At 38.0% G+C, this 12,159-nt stretch overlaps 1 protein-coding gene across 1 annotated transcript; it reads right to left on the bottom strand.

The window, feature by feature from the left end:
- Positions 1–216: 216 nt before the first annotated feature.
- On the bottom strand, positions 217–1,868 carry LOC105033530 (AAA-ATPase ASD, mitochondrial-like). The gene has a single exon (XM_010908390.4). It carries the CDS (start codon positions 1,861–1,863, stop codon positions 364–366), a length of 1,500 nt encoding a protein of 499 aa, XP_010906692.3. The 5' UTR covers positions 1,864–1,868; the 3' UTR covers positions 217–363.
- Between the last annotated feature and the right edge of the window lie 10,291 nt (positions 1,869–12,159).

The following is a 12,159-nucleotide window of genomic DNA, read 5'->3' as shown; positions in this document are numbered from 1 at the left end:
GACAAGTTGCGCCAACAGCCGGAGGCGATGCGGGCATAGAGGAACAGTTCTTTTGAACGTAAGTTGGTTTTTGCCTAATTGGCAGTGTGTGATTATTTTTTTTTTTTTTTTTGAGTCTAAATGATCAGGACAGATAGCTCGTATTTTATTCAGGAGTTAGTCTTCCATTGATCTTGACCGTGGTTGCTAAGTCTTAGGAAACAAAAAAAAAATCTCTAATAATTATATCAGATTTGGTTTCTACGTTGATATTTTGAAAAAAAAAATATTCCAATCATCATATGTTGGATGTGAAATTGCTCTCAAGCCAACTCAATCAGTACATCTGCATCACTTCAAATTCTCTCAAGCATTTAATTAACCCTAGTCTTCTTTGGCTTCCTGGGTCTCCGTCGCAGCTGCCGTCTCCTCCTCGTTCTTCGACCTGCACTCTTTCAGGGCCTTCACCAAGCTCTGAAGACAGGCCTCAACGTTCTCCTCAGCAGCTCTACCCACACTCTTGCGCATCAAATTCTCCGCCACGTCCGCCGGCGTGATCTGCTTCTCCTCCATCAACCTTCTTATGCTCTCGAACAGCTGATGCTCACCGACACCAAGATAGTTCCTCGCCAGCACCTGAAACCCTTCAAAGCTGCAATAAGAAAGTTCGATGTGCTTGTCCATCCTCCCTCTTCTTATCAGAGCCGGGTCCAGCTTGTCAACGTGGTTCGTTGTGAACACGATCAGCCTCTCGCCACCGCACGCGGACCACAATCCATCAATGAAGTTGAGAAGCCCCGACAGCGTCACCTTGTTCCCCTCCTTGTCCTCCTTCATCACCGCCTTCTTCTTATCCTCCTCGCTTCCTCCCTCCGACGGTGCCTCACTCTTCCTCTTCCCCGACAAGTCGAGTGAGCAGTCGATGTCTTCGATCACAATGATCGACTTGCTCGTTGTCTCGATCAGCAGCTTCCGCAATGCCGTGTTGTCCTTCACCGCTGTCAATTCCAAATCATACACATCGTAGTCGAGTAAATTAGCCATGGCAGAGATCATCGTGGACTTGCCGGTACCGGGTGGGCCGTAGAGAAGGTAGCCGCGCTTCCATGGCTTGCCAATTCTGGCATAGTACTCCTTGCTTTCCCTGAAGGCCAGGAGGTCTTGGATGATGTCTTGCTTCTTGTCGGGCTCCATGGCAAGGGTGTCGAACGTCGCCGGGTGCTCGAAGGGGACGTGGCTCCACACCAGCTGCTTGTGTTCAAACCTGTCATAATTTGGGTTGTTGGTGTAGAGCTTGCGCTGGCGCTTGCTGACGCCGATGGCTTTGCCTTCCTCCATGACATGGCAGAGGTAGGAGCCATGGATGAGCTTGCGGTGGCGGCGGTGGAAGGTAAGCCGGTAGAAGCGGCGCTCCTCGGGGGCCGGGTAGATGGAGAAGGAGTGGGACTTGGGGGTGGTCTTGCTAGACGTCCACCAGACTCTGGCGCCCTGGAAGTCGTCGGTGACCTCCTCGTACTCGTCCATGCTGAGGACGAGCTGGGAACCGTCGCGGTCTGTCTCGCCCTTGAGGCGCTTGGCGCGATCGGAAGAGGTGGCGCCGAGGTAGGCCTCGATGGCGATGTAGGCGTCGCTGCGCTTGAGCCGCTCGCCGGCGTACTCTGCGAAGGTGATCTCGATGTACGGGTAGACGAGGCCGACCAGCTTGGAGGTGTAGGTGGATAGGTAGATGTGAAGGTGGGAGGGGAAGTACGGGCGAACCACAGCCCACAGGAACATGAGGCTGGCGACAGCCGATCCCACCCCAGCCCAGCTCTCAGGAGCCATAGTCACGTCTCTCTCTCCCCGTCTGCCTAGCGGTTCAGATCCTTGAGCGACATGTGTCATATATAGAAGAGTAAGAGGTGTGACCAGTCTCAATGACTTGGCCTTCAAGCTAATGAACTATAAATTGCCTTTTATTTAAATTGTTAGGAAAGATAAATATAGCACGTCAGGATGACGGAGAGAGCTGAGCTGAGCTCAGCAATGACGATTACTAATCTTTATTGCCGCCGTGCTGATTCATGCCATCCATCACTATGACACGCAAGCGTAGATTCACCGACAATGACCCACCACGGCAAGAAAAGACAAATCATTCACCACAGAAGAGACCGGCATATCCGGCCGATTCTCATTAACGTCACTAATAGCCAACATGAGGTGTGTGCTTGGGTGGTTGGTTAGGTGGCGTGTGTTTTTGGAAGAGGAGAGGAGAGGAGCGAAGAGAAATATGGAGTCATATATTAAATAAAATAAAATAAAAATAAAATAAATTAATATATAAAATATAATAAAAATAAAAAATAAAAAAAAATGATGTATTGAATAAATAAAAAAAATCTATAGTATCGTCAAAATATAAAAAGGATCTATGATATATTAAGATTTTATAAAATTTTAATAAAAATAAAAATAATTTATTGTATCGTGTGGGAAGGTGGGAGAGCGTGAAGTCACGATGAAATAGAGAGAAAAGTTGTACAGAGTGAAGATGTGTAGAGCTGCACTGTGGGTCAGGAGCTGCACAGAACTATATCATGGGGTGAGTGTGGGGCTACGTCACAGATGATGGATAGTGGGGACTGCATGGAGTCACCTCGAAGATAGATGGCGGAGTGGACATGAAATTTTTTTTTTTATATTTTATATTTTATATTTTTATATTTTTAATTTTTAATTTTATTTTATTTAATATAATTTTTGTTTTATTTTTGTACAACCTCACGTTCTCTCCCCGACACCAAATGCCTTTCCCCTTCACTTTTGCGTACCCTTGGTACCTTTCCACAATGCTTCTACAGCATAAAATAATGGACAAGCATCGGCTGCATATTTAACATAATATAGATTTTTTTTGATTTTAATGGTATCACAAATTTTTTTTATTTTATTTAATATATATTTTTTTGTTAAAATTTTATTTAACACACCATCCTAATTTTTTTTTTTTATTTATTCGATACAGTATTTTTTTTATTTTTGTTTTATTTAATATATTATTTTATTTTATTTAATATATAATTTTTTTTTTTTTCTCTCCGACGTGCGCCTTATCATCAAAGCAAAAAAAAAAAAAAAACTCTTATGAATTTGTAAACTGTTATTTAATATAAATTTATGATTTGAAGATGAAATTTTTTAAAATTATAAATTTATTAAACTTTTTAGAACTGTAATTTTATTAATATTACATCACTAATTAAATTAGTTATGAAATTACGAGTTCGACTCACGACTTCAGTGTATACTGAATGGTTGATTGAAAAATAATTTTTGAGTCAATATATTTTTAAAATATTTTATTAAATAATATTATTTAAAAAAAATTCGATGAGCGAAAACCAACAAACTGCAGTGACTGATGACATGCACCAGCATTGCTATGCACAGTGCATGCATCTCTTTTTTCAAAGAGACCTTACAAGCAAATCTGGGAGAGAGAAATTTGTGATATCAACGGTGTCAAAGTATTTTTTAAATAAAAATATGAAATTATGACCTTTGAAACCGTCCAAAGGATAGCTAAATGGATGGTTGTTTCACTGTAAGAAAACATAATTCTAACGGTCCAAAAGTCGATAGCTCAGTAAAAATTGATTGCTAATTTTTTTTATAACCGACAATAATTATTATAAAAATTTTGATCATAAATATTTTATGATTGATTATATAATTAAAAATAAAAAATTAATTAAAATTTTATGATCGATATAGTAATTGAAAATAAAAAATTATTTATTATTTTGCAACTGATTTATCGATCAAAAAATTAAATAAATCAGTCGCTAAGTTTCATAAAATATTTTTTATTTAAACAAGTGATCACAAAATCGATCATAATATATTATTTATAATATTTTAATTTTTAAAATCAATTACAAAATTGATCGCTAAATTTATTAAAAATTATTAAATAAAAATCGGTCTCAAAATCTATCGTTAATTTTTTAAAATATTTTTTTAAACAAAATCGATTGCAACATTGATCATAATTTTTTTTAAATTTTTTTTAATATCGATTGCTAAATTTATTAAAAATTTTAAATTAAAATCGATCTCAAAATCAATCGTTAATTTTTTAAAATATTTTTATTTAAAAAATCAATCTCAAAATCGATCGTACATTTTTTATAATATTTTTATTTTTAATATCGATTACAAAATTGATTGCTAAATTTATTAAAAATTATTAAATAAAAATCAGTATGAAAATAGGTCTCAAAATTGATTGCTAAAATTTTTAAAATATTTTTGACTTAAAAAATCAATTGTAAAATTGGTCATAAATTTTTTTATCGTATTTTTATTTTTAATATCGGTTACAAAATTGATCACTAAATTTATCGATCTAAAAATCAGTCATAAATTATTTTAATTAAAAAATCGATCACAAAATAAGTTGCTAAAATTAAACCCAATAAAATAAATTAAAAACCATATTATTATTTTTTTATTACAATAGCTGCAGCTTCATTGAAACATAACAGAATTAGGCAACATCAGTCAAGCATTTATCATACACAACCAAATAACATGTCCTAAACAATAAAGTGCAACAGAAAAAAGATCAAAATATACTCAGATCCTCTCATGATAAAAATAAAACACAAAGCCTATAATCACACAATATGAAAATATTAAAGATAAATAACATAGATTTAAAACAGAAAACAACAAAAGAAAAGGAGGTCATAGGAATTGTGGAGCCATTCCCTTCAATATTTATTAAGTTTAGATCATCATCAGAAAAAATAAGAAGGCAACCATAAGAATATAGCAAGCAAAATCCATCAACCTCCATCAGCTTTAACACATCATATAGAAATAAGAAAAAGAGGTCATAGCATACCTCATGCCAAATATATTAATTGTTTAGCATATCTCGTGCCAAATATACCATAATCATGGGCTGTCTTATCTTTGTTAAACAGCTCACCCCATAGAATTTTCAAAATATTATCGACAGCAAAAATAAGTGATATAAACATAATATATACAGCCAGTGAGGTAAAAAGAGAGAGTTATTTTTGCTTTCGATTATAAAAAACTTCTCTGTTGTCAGCAAAAGGAAAACCCATCGACACCTATTAACTTTAACACATCATATATGGGAATAGAAAAAAGAGGTTCTAGCAATCTGTGGAGCTATTTTCTTCAATATCCATTAAGTTTGGATTATCATCAGGAAAAATAAGAAGGCAAGTATAAAAATATAGCAAGTAAAATCCATGGGCACTCATTAGCTTTAACACATCATATGAAAATAAAAAAAAGAGGTCATAACAATCTGTGGGTCCGTTCAACATCCATTTAATTTGGATCATCATCAAGGATAATAAGAAGGCAACTATAAGAATATAGCATACAAAATCTATCAGGATCCATCAGCTTTAAGACATCATATGGGAACAAGAAAAAGAGACCATAGCCAACTGTGAAGCTATTCCCTTCAATATCCATTAAGTTTAGATTATCACTTGAAAAAATAAGTAGGCAACCATAAGTATATAGCAAAAAAAATCCATCGGCACCCATCAATTTTAACACATCATATAGAATAAGAAAAAGAAGCCATTGTAATATGTGGAGCCATTCTCTTCAATATTCATTAAGTTTGGATTATCATCAGAAAAAATAAAAAGGCAACTATAAGAATATAGCAAGCAAAATTCATTGGCACCCATCAGCTTTAAGACATCTTATGGAAATAAGAAAAAAAGGCCATAGCAATCTATGAAGCCATTTCCTTCAATATCCATTAAGTTTGGATTATCGTTAGGAAAGAATAAGTAGGCAACCATAAGTATTTAGCAAGAAAAATCTATCGGCACCCTATTAGCTTTAACATATCAAATGGAAATAAGAGAAAGAGGCTATAGCAATCAGTGGAGCTATTCCCTTCAATATCCATTAAATTGTTAAAATTTCGTATAGGTGCATACAAGTATGTTTCAATTTTTTTTTTTAAATAACACAGTGAAATAGAAGATTAAAATATTTTTTAATCTAAATTATGTATGCATAAAATATAGAATACATGGATCTACTTCATATGCTGAATTGAATATATGTTAAATTTTATGTTGAAATTAAATATATGATCGAATTACATATCTTTTTTATAATTTCTTTCTTTGAATCTGGATCTGAAAGAGAGTAGGTTCTTTCTTAGCCGCATAAGTGTTCAACCTCTATGGGTATCCACTCAGGATCAACCTGGAATAGTTTCTTTGGTGTTGGTCTTTTTTTTCAAGAACAATCATCCTGTGAATCTGAGCAAAGCCTGGATCGCGATCAACTCTTTAATCCTTTTCTTAATATTTTTCTTCTCTTCTTTTCTTGCTCTTTTTTCTTTGATTATGTAGCAACAAGGTCTAGAAACCAGCAAGCAAGAGAGGACACCTAAGCTCCTCTTGGGCAAGGAGATGGAGGATGCCCAAGCTTTTTGGGTGTTGGATCCAAAGGAGAGAAGAGAGGGAGGCATGAAGAGATTTTATGGGAGGTGTGGGCTATTGAAAATATGATGTAAAAAATCTTAGAGAAGGCTCCTTTAAATAGACAAAAGATTTGAATCCCATTCAAAATCAAATAGCCCCTTAATATAAGTCCTACTTATATTAGGAATCCTTGTAGCCTTAGATATTTGACCCCCTTTAGGAGATCCATTAGGCGCCAAATATTGAAGCTTTTGCACCCACTTTTTCACACACCACATGGGGCTTAAGGGATACCCCATGCTGGTCCCACATGCTCTCTTTTAAGTGGGCACGCCCAACTTGATTAAATTAAGTGGCGCCCCATGCAAACAATCAAGGTAATTGATTAAGAGTTTGAACCTTTAATGCATTTGATCCAAAACCTATGTGTGATGAATTTCAGTGCAGGGGTAAAACGGTAATTTTAAAATTTTTTCAAAATTATAATTTTACAGTAGAAATTATTAATTAATCTAATTAATTAACATGTATTAACCCTACATAAGGATCTAAATATGATATATATAGCATGTATTTAAATTTAAAATTTTAAATTCTACAGTAAACATTTTACTGTTATGTGTTCAGAACACATTACCTTCATGCAGGTAGTCGATCGCTGCAGTCTGATCATCGTCGAAAAGATTTGATCATTGTAATATAGCTACACAGTATGTCTAGCCTTCATGGATCGTCCACATGAAGCTCTCGGTCTGATCGGCTCCTCACGAATGCTAGTTCGTTGCAGAATCCTTTCGATGGCCGATGCTGATCGAACTTCTTCGATCGGTGTCTGCTGACTTTTTGGATGCTCTAGATCGTCAGCAAAGGAACTTGAGAGATTGATGAAGCTCTCCTTAAAGTTTGGTGGGCTCACGACACTCGTAGCTCACCTTCTCACTTTTCGAACCCTAGGCAGAAACCCTAGGGTACTCACAAAAGAACTCTGCGCCCTTTCTGTTTCTTTTTCTTTTCTCTTCTTTTCTTTTCTTTTCTCATGCATAGAGCCTTTCTCACGCCACCCTTTCTCTCTAGGATCAGATATGCGCATGCCCCACTTTCTTTTTCTTTTTAAAACGGTGCAAGACCACATCTTTACAGCATTTTCATCGTGTGAGAGGATAAAGCTAGGTGGTTGCTCACTTGAATTCAAATCAAATTTGAATTCAAATGCCAACCAACCAATCTTTATCCACTCTTGGCATGAGAAGAAGGGGGCATGGGTTCTTTGTGCGTGGAGAGTTTACACGAGAAACTTTTTCTCGTGTAGGGCAAGTGGCGCACAAGTGGATAAGGTGGCGCATGGGATTAGTTGCTCATTCAAATTCAAACATCATTTGAATTTGAATGGCCAACTAATCAATCTTTATCCATTCAAATGGCGCACAAGGGAGGGGGTGGGAAGGCTTCTGCATGGAGAAAATTCATGAGAACTTGTTTCTCATGAATTCAAATAGGTGCAGGTGGGTGAGGTGGCGCAGGGAGATAAGTCAAAGTGGTTTCAAATATTAAATCAACCTAATTAAACCAACCTTATTAAAATAGGTTAGGCACAATTACACTAAGTTAAACCCAACATAATTAGGCTTAATTAGACTCAATAAAATCCTAATCAAATCAGAAATTGACTAAGCCCAACCCCTGATCAGATCAGGGACCAAACCACCTTGGTGATTAGGTTAACCCTTAACCTAATCGGGTCAAACCCAACTGAATCCAATTCAATTGGACTTGATCCAAAAAATAATTACTCAATCAAATTAAGTTAATTAGGGATCAAATTACTAATTAAACCTCTTATAAATACTGAGTCCAAATCCGATGGGCAATCAGACATCAAAGTCCATCGATATGAAACCTTGATCGAAGAGTCCCAAATCAGTAGGACTCTTGACCTCGGTACCCAAAATTATGATAAAAAAATCTTGATTCTCAATCATAGAGTCTCAGACACGTAGGACTCAGAGTCCCTGAGCATTAGGACTCTTGATCGAAGAGTCCCAGTCCAATGAACTCTTCACCAGCCATCAGATCAGATAGGAACCTCTAATGTGTGTGACCCCGCAGGTTCAAACCTAAGCCAGTAGCACAGGAACCAATTTCTATACTAATCGAAGTGACCATCTAGCAATGATACCTGACGTCCGGATAGGTCGAATAGTTACAATCGCAATATTCAGAACCCACGCGAATATAGTTACTGTATAATTCATCCCTTTTGATCCTGTGTATAGGATGACTCAGGGTTAAACTGTCAACCCTGATCAGATCATCCGAATCATGCTCAACTCAAACAGTCCTGTGACTCCTCACTAGGACTACCCTGGTCAAGGTTTTGCTAAATTGAAATACGACTGTACACAACTCCTGAACTGGAGTGGTCAATCCCATCTTGACACACACACCAACAAGTCAAGTACTTGACTACACCCAGTAGCCTTCCATCACTGAATTAGAAATATAGGTAGTCCAGTGCCTAAGTGCAGTGAGTTGCTTGCAAGTCACTGTGGCAGTCTCAGTCGGAGGGATAGTTATATCCATATCCCATCGAAACAAATCTTGACAGTAGAAAAAGCTCCGAAGTCGGTCACATTTAGTGCAGATGTATCCTTACATCTCACCTGTATGCCATACCAGTGTCTCCACACTCCTTGGTTAAGAGGACAACCAACCCATATGGCACACAACGATCTATGCTTGATAAATTTGTTGTCCTTGGTAACAACGTATCATTTGATCGTGAATAGGTTTAAGGATTAAACGACAAATCCTCCTTTGTCGAGTCTAAATAGTCCTAAGGACTTCACCACAACACAGGAGTTCATTAGAAGATGAAACAATTTGTGATGAAAAATACCAAAATAACTTTTATTAATTCATAATTCATATACTAATACAAGAAAGAGCACAATCGTCAACAGGCTGACGATTGGCTTTGGGACACTATTCCCAACAATCTCCCACTTGGCCTAAAGCCAATCGTGTAGTATCTAATACCCATCTTCGATTTGAAGTCATCGAACTCCTTCACTCCAATGGCTTTAGTGAATGGGTCGGCTAGGTTCTCCTTCTCGTCGATCTTCTGAAGGTCGACGTCACCTCTATCCATGATTTTTCGGATAAGATGGTAGCGACGCAGAATATGTTTCGTCGCTGGTGTGCCTTCGGTTCCTTCGCCTGAGCAATGGCTCCAGAGCTGTCATAATAGAGCAGAACTAGACCAACAAGGGAGGGTGCTACTCTGAGCTTGATGATGAATTTTTTCAGCCACATCGCTTCTTTGGCAGCATTTGATGCAGCGACATACTCTACCTCACAAACTGAATCTGCCACAGTGTGTGCTTGAAACTCTTCCAGCAGACAGCCCCATCATTAAGGGTAAAAATAAATTCCGACACACTCTTATGTCATCGTGATCAGACTGGAAACTAGAGTCTGTAAACCCTATAAGTCTCAAGTCTGATTCACCATAAACAAGCCACTGGTCCTTAGTATTTCTCAAATACTTCAGGATGGTTTTAACAACCTTCCAGTGATTCTCTCTTGGATCAGATTGGTATCTACTCACTACCTTTAGTGAGTATGCCACATCTGATCGTGTACATGTCATGGCGTACATGATAGATCCCACTATCGAAGCATATAGAATTCTACCCATATGCTCTCTCTCTTGAGGTGTTGTCGGACAATTCCTCTTTGAGAGAGAAATTCCATGGCCTATCGGTAGATAGTCCTTCATGGAATTCTCCATGCTGAACCTCTTCAGCATAGTATCAATGTACATGGACTGGGATAAGCCAAGCAACCTTTTAGATCTATCCCTATAGATCCTCATCCCTAGGATGTACAAAGCTTCTCCCAGATCCTTCATGGAGAACTGTGACGATAGCCAAATCTTTATTCCTTGTAATGCAGGGACATCATTCTCGATTAAGAGAATATCATCCACATACAATACAAGAAATACCACTACTGGACCATTAGCCCACTTATAAATGCAAGGCTCTTCTCCATTCTTAACAAAGCCATACGTCTTGATCGTCCTATCAAAACGTATGTTCCAACTCGGGATGCCTACTTAAGTCCATAAATGGATATCTGTAGTCTGCACACCTTAGACTCATCTGTGGATGTAAACCCTTCAGGTTGTACATATACACCTCTTCATCCAGCTCTCCATTTAGGAAAGCTGTCTTCACATCCATCTGCCAGATTTCATAGTCCAGATGGACAGCTATCGCAAGCATAATCCGAATGGATTTGAGCATTACCACAGGAGAAAATATCTCGTCATAGTCTATACCATAACGTTGACGATATCCCTTGGCAACCAGATGGGCTTTATAGGTCTCCATCTTTCCGTCTGCGCCCCTCTTCCTCTTGAAGACCCACTTACACCCTATGGGTTTTACTCCTTCAGGTGGGTCAACCAATATCCACACATCGTTGACCTTCATGGACTCCATTTCAGATTTCATGGCTCTAGCCATTTCTCAGAGTCAGATCGCTGCATTGCATCCATGTAGGTGATCAGATCCTCATCGTTTTCATCAAGTTCGACAGGATCGCCGTCTTGGATCAAGAAATCATAGTATCTATCCGGTTGATGTGGTACTCTACCAGACCACCTTAAGGGTGCAGGAACAATGGGCTCCGGATCTGATCTAACCAAATTCGGTTCAGGTTCAGCAACTTGTATCGATTTTTTCACCTACTGAACTTCCTCAAGTTTGACCTTAGAGGCAATAGTCCCTTCACCAAGAAACTCCTTTTTCAAAAAGATTGCCTTAAGGCAGACTAACACCTTTTGCTCATCAGCTAGGTAGAAATAATATCCTTTAGTCTCTTTTGGGTACCCTATGAAATAATACTTGTCAGACCTAGGTCCAAGCTTGTCCGAATTAAATGTTTAACATAAGCCAGACACCCCAAATCCTAAGGTGTGAGAGTACTGGCTTACGTCCTATCCATATCTCATATGACATTTTAGTTACAGACTTACTCGAAATTCTATTTAGAAGGTAACAAGCCGATTCGAGCGCATATCCCCAGAGAGAGATCGACAGACCAGCAAACCCCATCATGGATCGAACCATGTCCAACAAGGTCCGATTCCTCCTTTCAGACACACCATTATGCTGTGGTGTTTCAAGAGGAGTCTACTGAAAGAGAATCCCATTCTCCCCAAGATATGTCAGAAACTCATTGGAAAGGTATTCACCTCCTCGATCAGATCGAAGAGTTTTAATACACTTTTCAGTTTATTTTTCTACCTCATTTCAGAATAGTTTGAACATTTCAAATGACTCTGACTTATGCTTCATTAAGTAGACATACCCATACCTCGATAGGTCGTCTGTGAAGGTTATGAAGTAAAAATATCCACCTCTTGCACTTGAGCTCATGGGTCCACATACATCAGAATGTATCAGACCCAAGAGTTCACTGGCTCGCTCACCTTTTTCAGTAAAAGGTGATTTGGTCATCTTCCAAGCAGACAGGACTCACAGGTTGGAAGTGATTCACAATCACCAACTTCAAGAATTCCTTCTTGAGCCAACCTGTTTATCCTGTTCTTATTGATATGACCTAGTCTACAGTGCCAAAGGTAGACTTCTGACATATTATCCATTCTAGGATGTTTACCGAAGGTTTGAACCAC

Source organism: Elaeis guineensis, chromosome 3, assembly GCF_000442705.2.
Source record: "Elaeis guineensis isolate ETL-2024a chromosome 3, EG11, whole genome shotgun sequence".
Classification (NCBI taxonomy): domain Eukaryota; kingdom Viridiplantae; phylum Streptophyta; class Magnoliopsida; order Arecales; family Arecaceae; genus Elaeis; species Elaeis guineensis.
Note: the sequence above shows the minus strand (reverse complement) of the source record. Positions and strands in the feature narration are given on the sequence as shown.

Bases quoted from the DNA above. Each gene is read 5' to 3' on its own strand.
- LOC105033530 (XM_010908390.4), bottom strand. From the start codon at position 1,863: ATGACACATGTCGCTCAAGGATCTGAACCGCTAGGCAGACGGGGAGAG.